The 25,887-nt window shown below is 40.6% G+C and overlaps 1 protein-coding gene across 2 annotated transcripts in view; it reads right to left on the reverse strand.

The window, feature by feature from the left end:
- The window catches only part of EFCAB6 (EF-hand calcium binding domain 6), a 124,711-nt gene that overhangs the window by 40,060 nt on the left and 58,764 nt on the right, over positions 1–25,887 (reverse strand). For both annotated transcript variants that reach the window (XM_087969473.1, XM_087969472.1), the window contains exons 19-21: positions 22,807–23,042; positions 8,485–8,581; positions 4,261–4,379 (exon numbers count right to left, since the gene is read on the reverse strand). In XM_087969473.1, the coding sequence (XP_087825599.1) occupies positions 4,261–4,379; positions 8,485–8,581; positions 22,807–23,042 (452 nt within the window). The remainder of the gene's footprint in view (positions 1–4,260; positions 4,380–8,484; positions 8,582–22,806; positions 23,043–25,887) is intronic.

Below are 25,887 nucleotides of genomic sequence, written 5' to 3' on the forward strand. Positions count from 1 at the left end.
TGAGAAAAGGTTTAACTAATAGGCACAAAAATAGCCTCGGAATACATCTGGGAAGGCAACACTTTGCAAACAAATAAGGGTAGGCAATGCTCTCTGAGAAAGAAAAGTTCTTTTTTTAAAAAAAATGTGACATAGTAATTTCCGTTAATTTAAAATTCGAATTTAAAACCCCTTAAACATTTAGGCAAGCTTATATACATAATATATACCTTCCTAAGTAAAAGTCTTCTATGTGTCACATTCCAATTTTCCAAAACACCAAGGTAATTTTATGCTTTAATATTATATGTTATTCTTGTTCTTTATAGGTATTTAATTTTCATTATTTTTCACTTCCCAAAGATTGCCATATTGATTTCAATAACTTTACTGAATCACACAGGAAGCTGAGCTCTGTTTTTTAACTGATCTACGTACAACAGAACGATTTAATGCCAAATACATTAATCTGTGGAATTTCTTAAAGAATAAAAAGAGAAACAGAAAGCCAGTTGGGTAGAAATTAATTCCATGGTACATCTGTGCAAAGAAATAAACCATACTCTCAGAACACTCCAAAGTTACAATTGAGTTTTAACCAGAGTCTTTTAAGAAGGAAAACGCAGAATGGGGTGTTATAGCACCATCCATTCAACTTCCATTTTCAAAGATAAATTTCTGCTGAATCAGGGATTTTAGAAGCATAAACAGAACTGGAGGTTGCTAGGTTGCCTTATCATTTTTTATGGAGAAAGGCCCCACTTTTTCTCAGTTTTAAAAATATTAAATAATTTACCACATTTACTGTCGCAGGAATACATAGGGGTGCAAAAAAAAAAGTTCAAGATGTTGGTTCAACTATACAAAGGCTAGTCCCTTTTTACATACTTGTTCAAAAATCTAAGCCATACATTAAAAAGAGTAGGGCTTTGATTTTATCACCGAGGAATCCATTTTGATTTTTTTTTTAATTTTCCTACAGCACCTCTGTACATGCTAAAAACTTTTCAGCAAGGAGCCTAAAATAATTATTTAAAATGTTATTTTTAAACCATTATTTTACATATTTGGGCTTTGTTTGGTGCTTCCTTTATCAGGGGATTCCCTGCCAGATGTTCTCATTGAAGGTTTCTGCAAACACTGACCTTCTTTACTTTTTCTATATCTTGTTCTCTTTGATTTTACATTATTCTGGAGGTTTGAAGGGATAATTTAATCCTGTTTATTTTTTAGAAAAGTACATTGTTTTCCTATTGTTTTTTGATTACCTTACCATACCACGAATGCTATAATAGAATAGTAGCCACAATTTTGTCATTTAAAAAGAAGGTTCTTGGTTCAAACCCTGGAAAATTTCCCTCCAATTGTGAATAGGTTTTCAGTAGTATTGTTTTTATTACTGTTGTTCTTTTCCTGAGCCTTCTACATAACCATGTACTTTTTAAAAATAGAATCCCTGATAAAATATTTTAGGATTGCTTTTTATTTTAAAGTTATTTTCGCTTTGTGGTTTGAAGAGTTGGGTAGAGATGGATGAAGTCAAGACAAAACTAAATTTAATTGTTTAAATGTTAGTAAATTAATACAATGTGCTTATGTGTGCGAAAAGCCCATCACATAGCAACATCAAGTCAAAAGCAACTAATGAGGTTCCATGTTCTACAGTGATGGAACAACTTAACAGACTCATAGCTCTACAGTGAAATTTTACCCAGCCTGAGTAAATAGTACACATTTTGTCAATGAATTTCTGGTTTAATCATAACCTGTTTTGTATCCCGGTCAGGTAACCAGTCTACAGAAGTGCAAGCAAGAATAATTTTAAAAGTTTAGAAAATAGTCTTGTTTTTGTCTTGTTTTAAAAGAAATATGGGAATGTAGTTAATGGTTTTTGAGCAGATTTCAAATAAGTAGCTGTTTGCAGCAAATCAATATTCCTGGGTAGAAGAAAAATCCAATTATTTGATAGCTGTCAATACGTGAGCTATGTTACTAAGACATAAGATAAATAATTAAATAATTTTATTTACAGAACATTTGGCTTGCCTCAGAGTCAAAAAGCTGAAGGCATTTTATATTCTAATCCTGAGCAAACAAATTCTGACTGATAAACAAGAATAATAGAAAGAGTACTATTTTATGTGAAGTGCTAGAAAGGTAGGCAGATAGATAGATTATATATACATATACGCATACACACACACACACACACACACACATATATATATATATACACATACAGAGAGAGAGAGAGAGAGAGAGATTGTAAAACAGATGATGAAGCGAAAATGTCAGTGCTACCATTCTGCTTCACCCCATCACTGCTTCACTGATGCCAGACTGCCATGACCTGGGGGAAGGGGAGGAAGCTAGTGAGAGGGAAGACAAGAAACCGAAATCACTCTGATGCCTGCCAGAGACATTGGCTGGTTGACTCCAAGGTAACAAGCATGGAAATGTGATGGGGACCATTGCAGAGCATGCCAAGCATCAGAACTGTTACCAAAACAATGTGTTTGAATCCAAATGGACACTAGGGAGATAATGGGAGGTGGGGGGAAGGACCTGTGAAAGGGGAAAGTAAGGTGACAGTTTTCACACCCATACCTCAGATCTGGCTTTTTTTTTTTTTTAATCTTGTAACCACTTGGCTTTAGTAAAAGTATACCTTTCACTAGGAATGCAGTCGAAGGGTCTTATTTCCTAAATGGGCAAGTCAGGACAAGCCTGATAGAAAAGCTCTAGTTTCTGCACGGCTCTCCTCTCATGCCATAGACCATTGCAATCAGCTGAATCACTCTTGCACATCTAACATCCCCAACTCAGCTGAAGGTAGTCCCCAAGAAGCCAACTGACCTCCGGTTTAACTGGGTTTCCTGGAGTTGCAAATGGTTTGGATAAAAAGCTGCACGCATTGGAGAAGCCAGGGAAGCATATGACTTAAAACAGTGGCCCCCAACCTTTTTTGTGCCACGGCCCGGTACCGGCATCACAAAATGATCCGCGGCCTGGTACCGGCATCAGCACACATGGCAAGGCGAGCCGAGTGACCGGCCAGCCAGCCGTCCCCGCTTCTCCCGCCACCTTCAACTCCTCCTTTGTACCTTTGTCGATGGGCTTTGGGACGGCTTTGGGACGGCCGCTTGGCTCGCCTTGCCTTGGATGGTGAAAGAATCCTCGCGCCTTAGTTTTGTTGAAGCCACACCCCCTTCGATGAAACTAAAGGAGGATTCCTTCAGGACCCAAACGCTGCTTTCCAACCGGAAAAGCTCACCGGAATCACTTTCTCATCAAAACCAGATGGCGGTGCCCAGCAAACCGGTGGCCCGGTAGAAAATGTTCCACGGACTGGTACCAGTCCGGGGCCTGGTGGTTGGGGACCCCTGACTTAAAACATGCTTTTAAGCAATACGATGAACAGCCCTAACAATTCTAAAAAACCCAATAAAAGGAAAAAAGGATAATCAGGGAAAGTGCAATAGATTTTTTTTTAATCATTTTTTTTTTTGCTGGGTTTTGAATCAAGGAAGCTATGAAAGGTATTACAGATTGCAGCAAATAATGACTCAGCTGAAGGAACATCGTTGCTGTGCAATGCAGGCAATGAGCTTCTGTGGTTGGCCTGCCACAAACTGGAGACAACTATCTCAAATGGGCAAAAGTGCTACTACTACAGGCAGCTTAACAAAGAAAAGTGTTCCTCAAAAGCAGAGCAGAAAAACATACACTAGGAGTGTCAAACTCAATTTCATTGAGTGCGCATCAGGGTTGTGTTTGACCTTGGAGGGCCAGAGGGTGCGTGGCCTGGGTGGACATGGCCAGCTCAATGTCACTCATGTTGGGGGCTCCTGTGGAGGCCTGAGCACTCTGCCAGCAAAAATGGGCTCCCGGGACCCCATTTCCGGCTGCCCTGGCATCCTGCAACCCTCTGCCAGTGAAAACGGAGCTCTGTTATCGCTGGTAGAGGCACTGTGGGTGGGCCTTTGCTGTTTCTCTATGTAGCCCGCGGGCTGGATCCAGCCCATGGGCCTTGAGCTTGACACTCATGACATAGACTGAGGTCACATTGATGGAGAGTAGGGGATTGGCACAGGCAATCACATTATAGTGACAGTGCCCTGGGCCTATTACGGAAGTGTCAATCAATTAGGCAAGTACAGATAAAACCATAGACATCATAGAGAGTGGTATTTTTTTTAAAGTAGAGATTTATTTCTCCTGATGTATATTATCTTAAAGTCTACAGGTAATGAGGGAAGGGTATTATTAATAAAGCCTTACCTTGTCCAAAGTTTTTCAAATTCTTTGGGGTTTATTGGGATACCACATCTAAAAAGAATGTCCTTCAAATCTTTTTTTGTAATTATGGCATTTCCATCAGCATCATATTCACGGAAGTGCTAAAACATGAAATATATTTAATAACAGAGACAAATGTTTAAAAGCATAAAAGGATAAGTTTTATCTTCTAATCATAAACAATCATAAAAAAGAAAAACCAACATTTCCTCTATGATCTCAAGGAATTTAAAGGGCCTCAAAATCAGAAGAGAAGGATACAGTAATTGCAGAAGATTTTATGTATGTATGTAGGTATATATATATCATCAGGCTATCATCATATATATATATCGTCAGACGAACACAATACAGAAGCCTGATGATGGCATGATGGCAGATGAGATTCTGCCAAAACGTTGCTACAACTTTAAAAGCACAACTATAATGACATGGGAAAATACCCGAACAAAGCTGAATACCATATATACACACACACACACACACACACACACACACACACACACATGCACACATGCACACACAGACACATACATACTTTCAGTGAGACTACAATAAAGAAGAAGTTTAAACTAAATATCTGCCTGTAATGGTTTTAGCACAGTGGTTTTTCTTATTTCTCCCTTTTTCTTCTTCTCTACCAATTGCAATAGCACTTAAGACTTATATACCACTTCACAGTGCTTTATAGCCCTCTCTAAGTGGTTTACAGGGTCAGCATATTTTCCCCCAACAACCTGGGTTCTCATTTTACTGGCCTTGGAAGGATGGAAGGCTGAGTCAACCTTGAGCCGGTGAGAATTGAATTGCTGAACTGCTGACAGTCGGCAGTCAGCAGAATTAGCCTGCAATACTGCATTCTAACCACTGCATCACCACGGCTCCACTAACAAAATAGTGGAGACTCTGAAATTAAAAAGAGGTTTCTAAAGGCTAAACTCTAAAGGTCTCTCATCTATCGTTAAAAAATACCAATGTATTCTTTTTTATGGTTAATTTTCCATTAATGTTATACTGAGCACTAACTGTAACAACCTTAGTGATCTGTGTCCACTTGCTAATACTTGGTCTCTGCATTAATTTTTTTAAAAAAAATTCCTTTCACTTGTTTTTCTTTTTTAGTCTTTTAAAAACCATTAATTACAATAATAATTTCTAAAAAGGTTCACCAGCTAAATGATGGGCAGTCTAGTCTGTCCTGTAAATAAGCAGATGTACTACATAGCTCAGATTCATCAATAAACTTGCAAAAATGCAAGTTCTATATACAGCATAGATTCTAATATCTAAGGCTGAACTTAACCCTTAATCAATTCCAAACTGGCAATGAATTATATGAATGCGCCCCATGAGAATGTCCAATAGGCCAGGGGTTGCCAAACTTTTGGACCTCGGGGACCACCAAACTCATAGTTTTAAATCCCGTGGACTACTAATATGAATTTTGACTGACGGTGGCTTGCTGACGTTGGTGGGAAAGTCGGTCCCATATTCCAGAGCTGCAGTAGTCACAGGACTGGCCCTCTGGTCATCCCGGAGCAGCTACTCCTCCACCTGGGTGCACCAGCCTGCCACGGACTGGAGCAGCTGCTCCGGGATGACCAAAGGGCCAGTCCTGTGATTACTGCAGCTCTGGAATATGGGACCGACTTTTTCACCAACGCCAGCAAGCCACCCCGGGGCGGATTTCCCTCCCCTGCCGTTGGTCTTACCTTCCAGTTCTGGCTCACATGGCTCTACTCAAGGTAAGGTTTGTGCTTGGCCGAAGGGTGGGGGCCAGCGGGTGGGTGGGCCATGTGGGTGGCTCAGCCTTGTGTTCCCGTGCAGCCTGGATTAATTGCTTTGGGGGACATTTCTCTGTGGACCTCCAAAATTTTCTCTCGGGCTACCCGTGGTCCTCGGCCCACCAGTTGGCAACCACTGCAATAGGCCATATAAAATATCACTGCCCACTATCATTTTCCTGTGGGGGACAAAGACCTTTACACATCTCTCCATCATTGAGTCAAAAAGTCAAAATGGCAGCTATGACATGATCAAACTCCTATTGCACAGTCACAGCCACTACTGGAATTTTTTTTGACTCACCTTGTAGATTCTCTTGTCCTGACATATGGATAGATTACCTTATCAAGCTCTTCTAATTTTTATGTGGGAGTTTTTTCCCTCTCCCTAACTCTCTCTTATAAAATGTAATGGAATGTGGTAATTGCCTTGGGAGACGGAAGGATGAATCACAGACTAGACAACCATCATGCCAAACATATCTGTGTCTACAGACGCAGAAGGGTTGTGGGAAGCATTACAGAAGGGACCCTGCCTAGTTTTCCAGGGAGGAGAGTATAAATACATTCAGACTTTTTAAATTCCTGGAACGTAACCTTACAATAAAGATAGAGCTAGGATTCATTGTTGGGCTTCTGGTCTGGACAACATCAAAATGTAGGCAACAATCAACCATGATGCGTTGACCAAAAGGCAATGCTCCTTGTTTATGTAGCTCCACAGTGAATTTGAGTCAAGGCCCAGTAGCATTCTGGAGAAAACAAAATGGCCAAAGACTTGTGCTTCAGCTGATGCTTAGTTGCACACATTGTCAAAATGCAAAGGAAAGGAAGAATGGGCCAAAAGCACCAAGTGATAATGTCATACAGGAGATGTGGCCAAGTGGCAAGAGAGAAGGAGGCTACACCATGAGTCACGGTGGTGCAGTGGTTAGAGGACAGGACTGCAGGCTACTTCTGCTAACTGCCAGCTGCCTGCAATTTGGCAGTCTGAATCTTACCGGACTCAAGGTTGGCTCAGCCTTCCACCCTTCTGAGGGTAAAATGAAGACCCAGATTGTTGGACGCAATATGCTGACTCTGTAAATTGCTTAAGAGGGCTATAAAGCATTGTAAAGTGGTATAGAAGTCTAAGTGCTATTGCTACTATTGCTTATTACCTTGGGCCTATCACAGTATAACTTAAAAGTCTACAAATTCTGTGCAAGATGCAATATGGATAATTCTTACTTAATAGAATGTTTGGGGTGTAAGTGATTAATGGAATAAGCCCTCTGAGCCAGAATGGGACAACTCACCATGGCCAACTCATTGCTAGACAATTCAACAATTCAATTTAATTATTTAGAATAGTTAAAAAATATTTTAATGTTTGTCATTCACATATCCTTTTGTCCTTCCTTTCCATCATTTCCTTAATGATTCTATTCCATTCTTTCTTTGATATTGGTGTAACTGTCATGCCCCTGATGGAGACTGACTCTGAGGGAGAGGAGGAACAGCCGACAGGGAGTGGAAGTGTGGCTCCGGAGGTTGTGGGGAAGGGCAGAGGACAGCTGGGCAGTCAGAGGACCCAGGCCCATCCCCTCTCCATCCTAGGGCACGCAGGGAGGAGAGAATAAGGGAGAGACGTGGGGAGTCTCTCCTCGGGAGGAGAGGGCCTTGATCCTCTTCATGGGGCTGCAGCTGTGACAACTGAATAAGAGGACGGACATGCGTACGGGCGAGTGCTGGAAACAAAGCATGGAAATATCTCTAGTTTATGGTTTCTCTCTGAGTTGGGCGTCCTTCCCAGTGTATGTCCTGATATCTGTGGATGTCTTCCAGCCCTTATCTTGCCTGGTTTGTGTTGTCTTTTACTCTTTATAATTTAAACATTTCCTTCTTCTTGTAACTGCTTGTGTGGGAGTTTTTTGTCTTCAGTCAAGAATATTTGGAGCTTGGAAGCAAAGTGAAGGAATAAAAGGGGAATTACCTGTTTTTTGTGACTGTGCTTATTTTGTATCCCACCCTGGGTCATCACAGTAACTCTTGTCCCGTGGTGAGTTGGTTGCAGTGAATTGGCCATGGCGAGGGCTTATTTCAACTATCAAGTTTGGAACTCCTAATCATTTCAGTCCCATTACCATCAGCCACCTACTTGCATAGATAATTATAATTGATACATATTCTGCTGTATTCTCTCTTTTAAAGAATTTGAAAAGCTCAGCAGCTTAAAATTAGACTGTGAAATACATTATTTTCAAGCTTACTACTCATTTTGATCGCTAATGAGCTATTTGTTTATGTTTGTTAACGGTTTGCTTTAGATGGCTGTTTAGTAACAATTCAAAAAATCCCACATTCCATCAAAGCTAAGCATTGTCTGAAGCCCTAAAAGCATTTTATACAAATGTATGTTTCAAAGGTACTCAGGTCTTACCATAGCCAAGTCACTCCATCTGTTCTGTGCTTTGATACTAAGATAGCAGTGAGCTTGTTCACAAGCGAGATCTGCATCTGCTACAATCCGCCTAGGTCTTAGGAAAAAAAAATTATTGTAATTATTTTTTTCCTAAATGAATTTATTAACGTCTTACAAGTTTTGTTTGTTTGTTTTCTTCTTATGTTTTGTACAGAGAGATTTTAAGACTTACCTCAGAGATCTGCATACAAATGAGTTCCTTACAATTATCCCCCCCCCCCACAGCTGCAAATTAAAAATCTTTTTAAAACTTCCCTTAATTCTTGTCAACATATGCAAATACGATTGGTCAAATGTCTTAATTGCAGCTGAGATTTAAAGGGAAAATGTATGTAAATCAAAGCAAGCTCTAAAGATAGGCAAAACGTCTAAAAGATCCAGTGCAACTTCAGCAGATAGTGGTCTGAAGATCACCAGAAAATTGCTGTGCCTGTTCTACTATGAAATCCAGCTAGAGCCACTGACAAACCGCAACCTCTCTTTTATTTGTGCTGTGCAGGTTGTATGCCTTGCTCTTTCAGAAGTTATGCTGAACCCCTATCAGAAGAGCAGCCCTTCATCTAAACCAGGGGTCCCCAATCTGTGGGTCGTAGCCCACTACCGGGTCATGGCCCAATCGCCACTGGGACGTGTGAGTGGCTGCCTGGTGTGCATGCATCCACACGCATCCACGGCCCCACTTGTGTGAGCCACGTTGTGAGTGCTTGCGGCCCCACTTGTGCTCGCAGTCCCACTTGTGGCCTCACTTGTGAGAGCCTCATTGCAGGCGCTTGTGGCCCCTCTTGCGTGAGCATTGCTGCCAACGTTGTGGGCACTGGCACATGCGCATGCACACGTGTGCCTGCCCCTCCCACAAAATTATCCCCTTCCCTCCACTCTTGGCCATCAACCCAGAAAGGTTGGGGAACTCTGATCTAAACCAACAGGGGGACTTTTGTCCACCCATATGAACAAAAAGCAGCTAAACTCTCAGGTTTATTAAGTTATATGCACATTTCTGGGTTCTTGTTGCCTTTGGAAACCCGATTTTTTTTTTAATGACTGATAATTCTAGCTTGCCAGGTTCCTTTTCGGCAGATAATATTCAATAGCCAGTGATGAAACTCCCCTCCTGAGTTTGTTCTTTTGGCTTTCTTTCCATTTCTTTCAATAGGCAAGAAAAACCAAAAGTACACATATAGACTGGGTGAAACCAGGCTCAATAGCAGTAACTGTGAGAAGGATCTTGAAGTCTTAGTGGACAACTGGCTAAATATGAGCCAGCAGTGTGCAGCAGCAGCCAAAGGTGCTCTATAGGTGCTCGGACAAAGGACCCCACGGCTCGGACAAAGGACCCCACGAGCCTTTTCGCTCGTTTTATGAGGTAGAAGCCGAGCTTCAACTCATCCTAACGTTCTCCTGAGGGATATCGTTGTCCAGGAGCTCGGCGGGAAGCTCGGTAAGTCCTGAATACCCAGTCAGGGTCCAGGAGAAACGCGGGCCGCCGAGCGCGCTTTCAATCGGACCGCAGGTGGGCGCGAGTCTCGAGAAGGTCGGGTTCGGCCCGAAGAAAGGAGCCAGCGGAGGAATCGAGCTCGGAATCCCAGCGGCGTTTCGAGCAGCGGATTTCCGAGTGGAGTTTGGGAAACAGCCCCAGAGGGAAGGAAACAGCCCCAGAGGGGAAAGAGAAAGTGCCAGGAAGCGATCGGGAAGGGCCGGCAGAATCATCTCCCCCAAAGAGAAAGTGGGGACTGCAGGCGCGATCTTATCAGCGCCCCAGAATCTGCCTCGGATGGCGGCGCCCGTGATCGGATGGCGGTGCCCGTGATCGGCGGGGCAGGAAGACGGTGAGGAAAACGGCGGCATCAGGCGAACTTCGCCTAGATAGCCCGGCGGGGCCTCTTCTTGGCGCCATCGGGACTTAGACTCGAATAGAACTAGTTTAGAGTAAGCGTTTGGCGGATTGCTGGCCTTTCAAAACAATATCGGCCCACGTGAAAGTTGAAGAAACCTGGACTAAGAAGTAATTAGAGATAAACGGGACGGCGGATAGAGCATCCTCGATCGTCACGAGAGAAGGGAAAAGTAAGAGAAGACAAAGATACAAAGATTCGTTCAGGGCACGGAGGCGGCGTTCTCACGACCCGCGAAAGAGCGCAAACAGACAGCCCGGAGCGCAAAGGCAAGCGGGCGAGGGCGGGAGTGGAGGGGACGCCTTTTTAACCGGGACGAGCCTCGCAGGCAAAGAAGAATCCAAGCGGCGGATCCGCAGAAAAGCAGGGCTTGATATTGCAAGGGATCCGCTGTGAATCCAAGATCCCAGGAACTTGGCGTCTTAGGAATTAGGATTTTCTGTCCCAAAGTTGGTTGGGAAGACGAGCGAGCAGCGAGGAGGGAAAAAGTCGGAGGTGACACCGCTGCCGCTGCCGCTGCTACCCTGCCGCCCCCATTTCCCTCTTCCCTCTTTTCTCCTCGCCAAATTGCTAATCCGGACTCCAACAGTGATAGAAGCAGAGGTATATTAAAGCCAGGAGTGAATGCTCAATACAAATCTGAGTCTACACAGTAAAAATATAAACTGTTTGAATTTACCAGTGCAAGACGTGCCTCTCTCTCTTAAAAGCAACAAACTTTGAAAGAGTATTCAGTTAACTAGGAGGGGCCCAGAAATCTCATTCATCAAGGGAAAACAAAAACAAATAGTTTCCTGTGAGCTGTTCAATCTTTCCTTCACTCAGATAAAAACCCTTGGATCATTGTGTTACAACTTCCTGTTTACAGAGTAATAGCGATCTGCTATTCAAACAGCGATAAATTCCTCCCATTCAGCTGCCAGTTAAACAATTAACCCGTTCCTTGCAGACTCTTAATACTACCTCATTACCTCAAATCTTACAACTTTTCTACCTCATCACCTATATCAACGATTAGATAATCAATTTCTATAAAATATTTTATTAATGGTTTAACTGATTTATTGTTTTTAATTGATTAGTGTGATTAGAGTGTTTAGTGCAAATAGTGTGATTACTGACTAGTTTAAAAGATCAAAATTCATGTAATTTAATTGAATAGCAAAATCATTGATCTAGTGAATTTAAATGAACAGTGTGATTAATGATTAGTGTAATTAATTGATTAGTGATTAGAGTAATTAATTGATCAGGCTGATTGTTGCTCAGGAATATTATCTGACTTGAGAGATTACTGCAATTGATTGTTTGATGTAATATTGGCTATATAGATTACCCAAAATTGTTCCTTTAATTAATTCAATCAACGTACTATTTTAACAATCCTACCATGCCAAAAAGAAAATCCTACGTCAAACCACAACCTAAAGAGAAGATGATCCCCACCAATGAACCACAAGACTCCTGCACATGCCTTAAATGCTACAAAAATCTAAAGGATAATGAAAACTCCATCAAATGTTCTCTGTGTAAAAAATACACTCATCATGACTGCTTGGGATTACCTGAGCAGATGATTCAATACCTAAAATCATCCAATGAGTTTCCATATTTCTGCAAATCATGCAGACCCAAACTGGATCTGTCTGAAAGAGTTGATACCATCGAAACCATTGAAACATCCCTACCATCGAAACCATTAAAACATCCCTCAACATCATAGTAGCATCCCTGGACGCCGTAAAGAAAGAATATCCAACCTTGAAAAAAAAGACACAACGCAAAAACCTGAACATCCAATAGCTACAAACCACTTCTCTACCAAACAACCACAATCCAATCCAAAACCCAATCCACAAATAAACACAACCCAGACAAATATTGATATCCCAATCCTCATCAGAGAAGCCGTTGAGCGTGAGCGGAAACGTCCAAACGCCATCTTATTTGGTCTAGAAGACATCAATGTCAATGATGACACCACAACTGTCCGAAACATCATCAGAAATTATCAAGCATCAACCATCTCCGCTGATGAAATACTTGACATTTCCGCATCGACCGAGAGCTCAAAAATAGAGGCGGCTCTGTGGCACGCTTGTGCAGGGTCATTTGCAAAAATGAATCAAGCAAACGTAAATTCATTTATACTATAAACTCACTCGCCAAAACCAACACCAACCATAAGAACCTCCGTTGCCGCCCTGACCTAACCATACAGCAACGTGCCCGCTCCCGTGTACTCCGCATCGAACTCAAAAACCGTCTAGACAATGGAGAGAAGGACCTGTACATTGACTACCATGCTGACTGTATCAAAAAGTAAGCCACGCAACCCAATACTCAGCTTTTACCCTCAACCACAACCCTACCTCAACCCATCCACCATCACCCAAGACTAGGCACGCACGCCCCCAACTACCTCAATTCCAACTACTGCCGGCCTTAAATGCAAACTACTCAATGCAAGAAGCCTCGTGAATAAAATACCTGAATTTCTCTTCCTCCTAAATATGGCTAACCCGACATTATATTTGTCTGTGAAACATGGCTCAATGCATCTCTCCCGACTCCATTACCACAGTAAGAGACTATCATATTTACAGATCAGATCGTGAAAATCGTCGAGGAGGTGGTGTTGCTATATTCTATAAAAAATCCTTACATCTAAAAAATATCCAAGTTACCCAGGAGCTTGCCCTTCCTGAAACCATCATCTGTGAACTATCCTCAAATATCACAATTCGATTCTTACTATGTTACAGAGCACCTGATTATGACATCGAACATGTAAACAAGCTAAATACATTACTAACATGGGCTGCATCCTGCCCATACCCTTTTATCCTTCTTGGTGATTTCAATCTACCTCATATTGACTGGACCCTAAATGATTGTACAACTGAAATCATACACACAACCTTCTACAATGCTATTACAAATCTGGGACTGGAACAACTAGTAATCAACAACACTAGACTAAACAACTGCCTCGATCTCATCTTCTGCAACAGTTTGAACCTAATTTACGGAATACAAACTAAAGAACCCTTTTCCAGTAGTGACCACAATATGATTGACTTTTGTCTCAACATACATCCACACAAAAATCACCACAATGATGTAATCCCCTATTGTAACTTCAAAAAAGGCAACTATGATCTTATAGACAACGATCTCTCATCCCTTGATTGGCAATCTCTATTCACTGGATGCAATACCGTTGAAGACCATTACAACATATTTTTACTTGAAGTCAAAAGAGTCATCAAACTATATGTTCCAACAACAACTCCCAAAACAAAACAAAAAAGCAGATTACCCATATCAATAAGGAAACTTCAATCCAAAAGAGATCACTCTGGCGGAAAAACAAATCTGGTCACGTTGCCAATTTCAAAAACCGATACAAAAATTTATGCCACCAGATAAAGACTGAATGCACCAATTATCACATTAAACAAGAGGAAAACCTTCTAAGCACCAATTCCACCCGAGCTTTTTACAATTTTGTAAACAACAAACTAAAAGACTCAAGGTCCATCCCTCCCTTGATAGGACCTGATGGTAAAGACGCGCGACGACACCATTAAAGCCAACATCTTTAACACATTCTTCGGCTCAGTATTTGTAAACAGCAATGGATCATGCCCAGTATTTCCTAGCCGTACCACAGATAACAACAATGATCTAATACATATCGATTTCACAGAAGACAATGTCGAAAAATCACTACGCAATCTAAAACCATCTCTATCTATTGGACCGGATGGAATATGTGCCTACTTCTTAAGAAAGCTATCCACTGCCATAGCCAAACCTCTAAGCATAATCTTTGAAAAATCTTTCAGGACCAGCTCCTTGCCTAACCTATGGTCACAAGCCACAGTCATCCCCATCTTCAAAAAGGAGACCCAAGCCTAGTTGAAAATTACAGGCCAATCTCCTTATGCTGCGTCACCTGTAAAGTCATGGAATCAATTATTAACCAATCCATCATCCTCCACTTAGAGACAAACAACCTACTCTCCAATAAACAATTTGGTTTCAGAAAAAAACTATCCTGTAATCTGCAACTCTTACACTGCAAAAACATATGGACGACACAACTCGACCAGGGCAAAGCAATAGACGCAATCTACATAGACTTCTGTAAAGCCTTTGATTCAGTGGTACACGACAAACTACTCCTAAAAATAAAATCCTATGGTATCTCTGGACAACTGAATAACTGGATAGAAGCATTCCTGTCAAACAGACAACAAATGGTCAAAATCGGGAGCGTCCTATCAAATCCAGTACCTGTCAATAGTGGTGTCCCCCAGGGCAGTGTTCTAGGACCAACTCTCTTCATACTCTACATAAGCGACCTCTGTGATCATATTAAGAGCAATTGCGTTCTCTTCGCTGATGATGTAAAGCTGTTCAATACCACAGACAATACTGCTACCCTACAAAAAGATCTTGACTATGTATCTGAATGGTCAAACAAATGGCAACTTCAAATCTCAACAAATAAATGCTCTGTCTTACATATTGGCAAAAAAATCAGAAAATAAAATACAAGCTGAATAGTCAAGATCTTGTTGATGACCCAAGCTCTGTAAAGGACCTTGGAATACTCACCTCTAATGATCTAAGTGCTAGAGCCCACTGCAACTACATAGCCAAAAAGGCATTAAGAGTTGTTAACCTAATCCTACGTAGTTTTTCTCTGGTAATATCACACTACTAACCAGAGCATACAAAACATTTGCTAGACCAATACTCAAATACAGTTCATCAGTCTGGAACCCTCATTACGTATCTGATATTAGCACAATTGAGAAAGTCCAGAAATATTTCACAAGAAGAGTTCTCCACTCTTCTACTCGTTGTAGAATACCTTATGCCACCAGACTTGAAATTCTAAAACTAGAAAACCTTGAATTACGCCGTCTTCGGTCTGACTTAAGCATGGTATATAAAATCATACATTGCAATGTCCTACCTGTCAATGAATACTTCAGCTTCAACCATAACAACACAAGAGCACACAATAGATACAAACTCAAAGTAAACCGCACCAAACTTGATTGCAGGAAATACGACTTCAGCAATAGAGTGGTCAATGTCTGGAATACTCTACCCGACTCTGTAGTCTCTTCCCCAAACCCCAAAAACTTTAACCTTAGACTGTCTACTATTGACCTCACCCCTTTCCTAAGAGGTCTGTAGGGGGCGTGCATAAGCGCACCATCGTGCCTACCGTCCCTGTCCTATTGTTTCTCTTATTCTTTTATTTTTCTTATATGTACCCATTTCATGTATTCACAACTATGTATACACTTATACTTATTATCTTGTAAACAATTGGCAAATCAAATAAATAAATAAAATAAATAAATAAATAAAAAAGCTAATGCCACCCTACGTTGCATTAACAGAGGGATACAATCGAGATCAAGGGAGGTACTAATACCACTCTATAAAGCCTTAGTAAGACCAAACCTAGAGTACTGCATCCAGTTTTGGTCACTGCATTATAAAAAAGATGTTGAGACTCTAGAAAAAATACAGAGAAGAGCAACCAGGATGATTAGGGGACTGGAGACTAAAACACATGAAGAACGGTTATAGGAACTGGGCTTGGCTAGTCTAGTGAAGAGAAGGACCAGGGGAGATATGATAGCAGTCTTCCGATATTTGAGGGGTTGCCAGAGAGGAAGCTATTTTCTAAAGCACCTGTAGGCCAGACAAGGAATAATGGATGGAAACTGAACAAGGAGAGATTTAACCTGGAAATGAGGAGAAACTTTCTGACAGTGAGAACAAGCAACCAATGGAACAGTTTGCCCTTGGAAGTTGTGGGAGCGCTATCACTTGAGACCTTCAAGAAGAGATTGGACTGCCATTTGTCAGAAATGGTGTAGGGTCTCCCGCTTGGGTGGGGGGGTTGGACTAGATGACCTACAAGGTCCCTTCCAACTCTGATTATCTGTTATCTGTTATCAATTATGCAACAACATCCTTTCTGGCTGTGGATACATTTTTTAAAAATAAAGAATTGCACTTTATTGACGGGTGAGTTCAAACTATATATGAAGTGAGGGAGGTTAATTAGAAGAATTATGCCTGGAAGTTTGCTGGGATGAATGTGAAGCTAGACAGAAGAAAAAGAACAGAATTGCAAGATTAGATTTTTTAGTAGAGAGATTGAGTAGGAAGCCTTAAGCCACTCCTATTCATCCCAATTCCACAAACAAAATGCCTACAATTATGTCTCACACTTAATAGAAGACTACACTGAAACCAAACGAACAGCCCATAATGTTGACTAGAAGACTCCCACTGATTCTAATTAGGCCAACAGCCAATACACTGTACATATTTTCAGAATGAAATAGAACGTGATTACACAAAATTGTCACTTCAGGCAATGGATCTATATTTGTAGGTGTGTATCTTCTTACAATAATCTAAAACATCTAGAAAAACTCTGTTCTTCATGTTTGGACCACTCAACTGGTTTTTATGGACACTTACTTTTAAATCTTGTGGTTGAGATTGTAGCACCAATTTATTTTATATATTTCCTGGGTTTCTATGGTAGTCTACAGGGACTCTGAGCAGTTTACGTTTCTTTCATTAAGTTATGATTAAAATGGTTGTTCTTTTGTGACATTGTTTTACTATCAACGAAAAAGAAAATTACAAAGAAAATGGTCGCCACTGAAGACCAATCAAGCTCCAAACACAACCTAGTGGGAGCTTTCTTCCTTGTGCTAGAGGAATAAAAAGAAAGTTCTCCCACTTACAACTCTATCAAATCTGGATTCTATTTGTTTCCTTAATTTTTGCTATATTGTGCAGAACTATTTATTTCTAATATACATCCTATTCTCTCCTATGTCTTACAGAATTTTAAAACAAATTGCTTAGTAAACCAGCACCCCTCTCCACAGCTCTTGCAGACCAAATTTAATGTGAAATTTAATATAGAGAAAAGCAAGGTTTTACACCTAGGCAGGAAAAACCAAAGGAACAAGTACAGATTAGGTGAAACCTGGCTCAAAAACAGTAACCGTGAGAGGGAAGTTGGAATCTATTGAGAGTTTTGCAGCGATAATTCAGCGCCAGAAAAATAAACACCGATGGCTGATGCTTCATTTAATATCTTTATAAACATAAGAAGATTTTACAAACCAGTTGTAGATTTCTCCAACATGGAGCAAACTCAGACAGAAATATGTTGCAAGTTCAGAGCAAAACTCCAGTCTTCAGCAAGCCAGCAAGTTTCATCTTCAATAGACAGACTCAGAGCTCAACACAGCCACAGAGTTGCAAAGCTTAATACAGAACCTTAATACAGAATACTTTTAGTTTCAGTTTCCAGCCTAGGCTACTTCTAGTTTCAGTTTCCAAAACAGTCCTCATTGGCTGAGTTAGTTGCTATGCCTATTCATTGGCTGATCTTGTTACCAAGCTCTATTCCAGTTCAAGAATATACTCTGACAGAATCCTTGTAGACCAGGGGTCCCCAACCACCGGTCCGCGGACCGGTCCCGGTCCGTGGAACAAGTCCTACCGGGCCGCTGGTTTGCTGGGTGCCGCCATCTTGTTTTGATGAAAAAGTGCTTCCAGTGAGCTTTTCCGGGTAGAAAGCTCACCGGAAGCACTTTTTCATCAAAACAAGATGGCGGCGCCCAGCTGATGCCGGTACCGGGCCGCGGCATAAAAAAGGTTGGGGATCACTGTTGTAGACGACCACTTAAACATGAATCAGCAGTGTGTGACAGCACCCCAAAAGCTGAAACAATCCTTGGTTGTATAAACAGAGGCACAGAATCAAAATCATGTGAAGAATTAGTAAGCTTTATAAATCCTTAGTAAGACCACATCTGGAATACTGCATCCAATTTTGGTCACCACATTATAAAAAAGATGTCGAAACTTTGGAAAAAGTGCAAAAGAAGAGCAGCTAAGAAAATTAAGGGCCTGGAGACAAAAAAAAAACACATGAAGAACGGCTGCAGGATTTGAGTATGGCCTGTCTAGATTAAAGAAGGACTAGGGGTGACATGATAGCAGTATTCCAGTATTGGAGGGGCTGCCAAAAAGAAGAGTGGGGGGGTCAACTTATTTTCCAATGCACCAGAGGGCAGGACAAGAAACAATGGATGGAAACTAATCAAAGAGAAGCAACCTGAAATTGAGGAGAAACTTCTAACAGTGAGGACAATCACCCAGTGAAACAGCTCGTCTTCAGGCGTTGTGGGTGCTTCATCACTGAGAGATTTTTAAGAAGAGACTGGACAGTCACTTGTCTGAAATGGTATAGAACAGGGATGTCAGACTGGATTTCTTCGAGGGCTGGATCAGCATTGTAGTTCTCCGTGGGCTGGCGGGGGAACGGGGGTGGGACAGGACAGACACCTACTCCAGCACCCTGCCGGCCAAAATGGTGTAGAAAGTTAGCACCCACCCCTCTCCTAGAAAATAAAATATCCTAGGAAATATTTAAAAGGCAGAATATTTCCCTAAAAAGAGTAGAAACTCAGAAGTAGAAGCTCACCCCCACCTTTGTTAATGGGTGGGCCATTAAGGCCTGGGCCAGAATACTTTACATAACAAAGATCTCCAGGTAAAGCTACAGCAATTGCTCAAAAGCCCTTTCAGTGCATCATCATCCAGCAAGGCTCAACCGAGCCTGGAACTCAGGACAACCTACAGAGTTGCCCCTGCATGGCCTCATGGGAGTATGACAACCAATCAGAATACAAGCTCCAATTCAAATCCCAACAAAGGTTATAAAACTCAGGCACTCTCAGCACCTCAGCCCTTTTCCTTCTCTTTCCCTTCACCTTGGAGCATGTGATCATCCTTCTTTGGAACTTCAAGCCATGTGGCCCTGTCCACCATTAAACCTTCCAAACAGCCCCCATGTTTCCAATGTCTTTTTCCTCACTTGGAACTGAACCCAGAAGGATATTTCTTCCCAACAATGGGGTGTGTGGGGGCTGAGTGAGGCCCCACCCTGCCCCATTTTCAGCATGGACAGTGTCCAGCAGCACCCTGCTGGCCAAAAGGACCCCCACCCCATTTTGACTGCCAGAGGCACTGAGGGCTGTTCCTTTGCTATTTCTAGGCCGGGCCTATGGGCCAAATTTACACACGCTTGAGTTTGACACCCCTAGTGTAGGATCTCCTGCTTGGGCAGGGAGTTGGACCAGAAGACCTCCAAGGTCCCTTACAGCCAGGGGTGGGATTCAATTTTTTTAACAACCGGTTTGGTGGGCATGGTTTAGTTGGTGGACGTGGCTGGGTGGTCATGTGACTGGCTGGGCGTAGCCAACTCAATATCACTCACATCGAGGCACGCATCTCCTCTCCTGGCCTCTCGTGACTGTGGGGATGCTGCAACAGTCGTAAGTGTGAAAAATGGTCATATGTCACTTTTTTCAGTGCCATTGTAACTTTGAATGGTCACTCCACACAAGCAAAGTACCAGCAAAGGAGGGGGAAAAAAGTCCAGAGACGTTCCTGAGACAGGAAGTCTAGTCCTGCCAAGAATGTAATAAGGGTTAACGGAGAGGCAGTTTCTGTAAGCAACACCAGAATGTTTCCTTCCTGCCTTCCTTACAGGATTAGGCCAGTAATTTCTTCAAACAACCGGTTCTCGGAACTGCTTAGAATGTTAACAACCGGTTCTAGCAAATAGGTGCGAACTGTAGAATCCCACCCTTGCTTACAGCTATTCTAACCTATCAATACCTTTCTGGAAAAGTAATGCCCAGAATTGTACTCAGAACTCCAAGTACGGTCTCATTGGAACTGGATGACTTTAAGAAAATCGGTTCAAAATCATGAATATTTATGTAGGTATAGCAAGTTCTCCATATACATTTTAGCCTTCAGTTGCTAGAAGTGATAGGGTTGAAGGGATGCAACAGAAGGAACATGGCAAAAGGCACTTTTATGTTCCCCCTTCCATGAAACTGGAAAGCAATGATTTAAAAAAAAAACCTGCTGTGGTTTTCCAGATTTCTCATCAATTTTCCAATACTGAAGATCTGTGATGAGGACGTTTTTAAAAGCTTCTTAAATGGTTGCCTAGGTTACCTTACAGCTGAGTTACAGGATGTTGAAAATCAAGTGGTTATACTTCAGACTTTTCATAGAGAATGTATAATGGAATATTTATTTATATCTCATTTCCATGAAAAACAAAGTTGCTTTCACAAATAACAGTGCAATCGAAAGCAATATAATTAAATACAAATAGGAACTTTAAACATCAATTAAAAAACACCAGCCAAAAATCTTACAAGCTGCAGATTGTAGGACATATGAATCTTCAGTGAAAATTATAGTAGACTCCTAAAACCAAAAAGATGTACCCAAACTTTCTTACTGTTTTTCTGTGGATTATTCCACAGAAATGGGGGCTGCCAATCACATTTCAGTTCATTTTGGTACAATGGAACCAAATCTTCTGAATAAACAAACTTGATTTACTGTGTTATAGTAAAAAGAAAGATGATCTTGACAGAGATAGATCAGATCCATTATTACAAGGACAAAGTATAGCTTAAATCCCAAACAAATATGCATACACTCAGGAAGATGATTCCCTAATTCTCGTGGGCATAAGAAGGGGAGGACTCAGCAGGATTAAGAGTTGCAAGATTTTGTTGTTATAGCTACTTTGAATATAAGTAGACCTAACCTTCCTGTGGAATTTATTCCTAGTCTACTTGGTGGAGCTGACAATTATTTTTAAAAATTCTGTATGGAAGATCTGAAAAAGATAATTATGGAAATGCTTGATTTAAAAAAAACATTGATGTACTTAAAAAGCAAAAATACGTTCACTCATTTGTCATTATTCATTATACACTGTCAAATATGCTTAAATTCCTATCAAAAAGAACAAAATGATGTTCTGATTCTATCTTGAAATATTTTGCATCCTAAATTACTTTACGTCATAGTATCCCATGTAACATTTCTTGTATCCAATATTATTTTGTTTCAGGTTAATATAATGAATTGAACTGAATTGTATTGAATACTTTATTTGCCCAAGTGTGATTAGACACACAAGAAATTTGTCTCTGGTACATAAGCACTTTGTGTACCTACAAATCATCATCATCATCATCATCATATCTGCCTATATACTCAGATGTTACCTTAACAGCGCTTAGGTCAGGGGTCGGCAACCTTAAACACTCAAAGAGCCAAACACCGGGAGCCATAAAATCCTTCCCATGCCTGACTATTTCCTGAGCAGCCACAAAACTAACATATATAGTTGAATTAAAGATTCTTTTTCTTCTGAAACTTTTCTTTTCTTGGATTTATCCATGGTTAGCCTACCGGGGGCTCAAAATGCTCAATAAATCATGTGTTGGTGGGTGTTGCACATTGGCTGTTGTGATGCATATTTTGAGAGACAGGGAGCAACAGCAGAGGGATGAAAGAGCCACATGCAACTCCAGAGCCGCGGGTTGCTGACCCCTGTCTTAGATCCTTGGTTAGGACTTGAACTATTTTTATCAGTCTCAGACTGTGAAGCAAATTAAAGATTAATCATAATAATAATATCAATAAAAAAGGAGTAAAGAAGACAATAAGAAAAAATAATACTATAGTGACATTACATGGGTTAATAGACATTAGGCAACACTGAGAGAATTGGGTGTTTGGCAGAGTGATGGCATGAGGGGGAAAACTGTTCCTGTGTCTAGTTATTTTGTCATGCAATGCCCTATAGTGCCGTCTCGAGGGAAGGAGTTGAAACAGTTTATGTCCAGGATGTAAAGGGTCTGCAGATATCTTCTTAACCCTCCTTCTGACTCTAGGTATTTTATGGAAGGCAAGTAGGTTGCAAATGTTCTTTCTGCAGTCTTAACTATCCGTTGAACCATATACCTGTTTGGTCGCTATATCAAACCAGACAGTTATAGAAGTACAAATAACAGACTCAAAAATTCTTCTGTAAAACAGTTCCTGGAGCAATCTGAACCTCCTGAGTTGACACAGGAAGAACATCTGTTCATTGTGCGTTTTTAATGATGGTTCTAAAGTTGAGTGTCCATTTCAAGTTCTGGGAGATTACAGAACCCCAAAATTTGAAAGACTCTACTGCTGATACCATGCTGTTGAATATAGTAAGAGGTGGTAAAATAGAAGGACTCCTCCTAAAATCCACTCTCATCTTTATACTTTTAAGCATGTTCAGCTCCCAATTGCTACGACTGCATTATAAGGCCAGTTGTTCAACCTTCCATTCATATGCAGACTCATCCCCAACTCAAATGAGGCCAGTGGCCATAGCATTGCTATTAAGTGATCATCTAATGATAACGTAAATCAAAATAAACCAAATTTCTATTTTACTTACTTGTAAGATGTGGTCAACCAAGGACGCATCTCTTTAGTTGAGTGAGCTTGGAACAACTGAAGGAATTCTGGATAATTCAGGGTGGAAGTCTCATTCATTCCCAAGATACCAAGAAGGCGCACATATTCCTCATCTGTCATGCTGATCATGAGACTGTCCAGCAAGCGTCGGAAATCAAGCATTGTGACTACACCATCACTGTTCCTATCTATTTTACGGAAGGCAATATATGCATCCTAGTAGAGAATATCCAACTGAGTATCAAAATTGGATCAACTTTTGTTTTCCACTCAGAGAAACTATATTATACTACTGTATAAGTAAGATAAAGGTTCCCCTCGCACATATGTGCTAGTCGTTTCCAGGTCTAGGGGGCGGTGTTCATCTCCATTACAAAGCCGAAGAGCCAGTGCTGTCCGAAGACATCTCCATGGTCATGTGGCTGGCATGACTAAATGCCGAAGGCGCACGGAATGCTGTTATCTTCCCACCAAAGTGGTCCCTATTTTTTTTACTTGTATTTTTACATGCTTTTGAACTCAGAAGCTGAGACAAGTAACGGGAGCTCACTCCGTTACGTGGTGCTAGGGACTCGAACCACTGAACTGCTGAGCTTTCTGATCGACAAGCTCAGCATCTTAACCACTGAGCCACTGCGTCCCTATACTACTGTATATAGTATACTATATACTATATTTTACTGTAACAGTAACTCTTCGGCTAAAAGTATTTTTTTAAACAATCTTTTTACTAGATTCTAAATTTAAAATTATTTAGGGAATAGGTTACATGGGAAATCTGAATGTTTTCCTTTCAAGCCAGTTTGGACAGCCATATAGAAGTTTGTTTTTTTTTTAAACAAGTTTTATTAATTTTTAAAACACACAAATTATCATTATTCATTACATGTTTAAACCTTTTTCATTGTAAATTTAACAAGTCAGATAAATTATGATTCTGTTTTAAACCATTTCCATATAACATACCAAAACCTCTTATTCAATTTCTCTTTACTTCTCTTTACTCTTATTCAATATCATTGTTATTATTTCATCTATTTCTTTCTGACTTAGTTACCATTATTCTCATTCTATATTTCTACAAGTTTTTACTAATTCTCCCCCAAAAAACATATACACACAACACACAAAACATAAAAAAAATCTTTTTGGAAAGTAACTTGGACCCAGGTGTCTCTCTCTTCATGGACTTCAATTATATTCATGCTCATCTTACATATCATTACTTATTTTATTTACCATTCTAAGCCTTCTATATTAACTTCTCCACATATTTCACCCTTCTTAATTCTATCTTAATTAATCATCTTAGTTTGAATCATTATATTTGTATCTTTTGTCCATTTTTATCATCCCTTTGTCTCATTCCTCATAAAAAAGAAGAAAATAAGTTTCTCCTGAAATCATTAATCAGAGTATGATGCTTTTCTATCTCCCCCTAAGTTAGTCAAATTAATCTTTAAAATAATATCCAATACCCAATCCGATTTTGCTTGGTACATTCTATCTAACTAATACATCCAAAATAATTAAGTACATAATTAGACAATAAATCCAAATATTAAAAAAAGATACTATAATAAAAATTTTATAATAACATCAATACCATAATCTTATTAAACTCTTTAATTAAAACAGTATTCTAAACCTCCCCTATTATTAAATTTTAAAGCCAATCATTTTTAAACATTTTAACATTTTAATCTCTTATCAACTCTTAAACCATTACAATACTACCATCTCATCTTATATACCTTGCAAAATCTTTTTTTTTTTAAAAAAAATTATACTTTATCCATTATCCATAAAAATTTCTTTTTCCATTTAATTTCAAAACATTGTAGCTTTTCTCCACCTTTTCCTTTCTTTCTTCTCCCAACAAACCTTTCTACCCCCTTCTTCTAACCTCTGCCTTACCGGCTTCCCTTCTCTGTCGTATTCCTTTTCCCTTTTTGTTTACTATCATCATATTGGTTTTGCACTTTATTTTTCCCTTTCTTAAATGTTTTTTTAGATCTTAAGTCCTTTAGTTTCTTTCTTTTCTCTCTTCCTTCTTTCTTGATCAAATTCTGAGATTCATTAAAGATGGCTCCTTCCTTTCTTTCTTGTTCCTCTGCTGTCTTCATCTGTTGTAATGTTTGTTGATAGTTAGTAAGCGCCATTTCTAAAAAAAAGGAAAGCTTCTTCACACCATCTTTACCATTTTTTTTGCTTGTTCATATTCTTTCTTAGTTCCTCAACAGAAAGAGCCATTATAAATCTTTTCTTTTCTTTTCCCCTTCTTTCTTCTTACAACAACCAGAATATTCAAAAGAAAATAAAAAAATAAAACAGTCCCAAAGTTATCAGTCAGTCCAAACCAAGGCAGAGTTCTCACTTTCTCCTTCTGGGGTAATATCAATCAAAGAGAAAGAAAGTCCAAATCTGTTTAAAATCTTATTGCAATATCTTCTAGTCTTCAAATCCTTAAGGCATCTGCTCCAACAAAGTCTTAACATACAAATATTTTCTTTTTAATCCTCTCTCTTCCCACTCATCGCTTAAAACCAATTTTCACCTAAAAAAATAGGTTTCTTAATATCCAGTTATTTATTCCGTAGGAAAAGAGGGAAAGCTATCCTTTCAGCACCATCAAACAGCCGCTTTTTTCCTCTTCTGCCTGTTTGTTCTGTGTGGCCGAGGAGGAGGAGACCGGCTAACTGGTTGGAAGGCTTTTTCTGCTGGCGAAGAGGGCGGCTGCTGGTCTCCAGCTTTGCTCAGCTCCGATTGTCCGGCGCCGCCTGTTCTTTACTTGGGCAAGGCGTGGGGCAAAACCAGGAGCTCCATTCGCTGTCAGCTGGGCTGTCCAGGAGTGCCTGCCTGCTGCTCGGTCCCGTTGCCTTGGGAAGGTGGCGCAAAACCGCCGCTGAGCCTGAGCCTCTTGCTGCTTTTAGCGCAAGCGCCGTTTTTGCTCTTCCTTTTTGCCCTAAGGCTTCCCAAAGACGCGGGACTGGGGCGCGCGTGTGCGACTCCTGACTCAGGGGGCCTCCGAGGAGAGGGGAAGAGAGTGACTCCTGCCTCC

Source organism: Notechis scutatus, chromosome 6 (assembly GCF_049901735.1).
Source record: "Notechis scutatus isolate UNSWTSFEM ecotype Mainland chromosome 6, rNotScu1.2, whole genome shotgun sequence".
Taxonomy (NCBI): Eukaryota; Metazoa; Chordata; class Lepidosauria; order Squamata; family Elapidae; genus Notechis; species Notechis scutatus.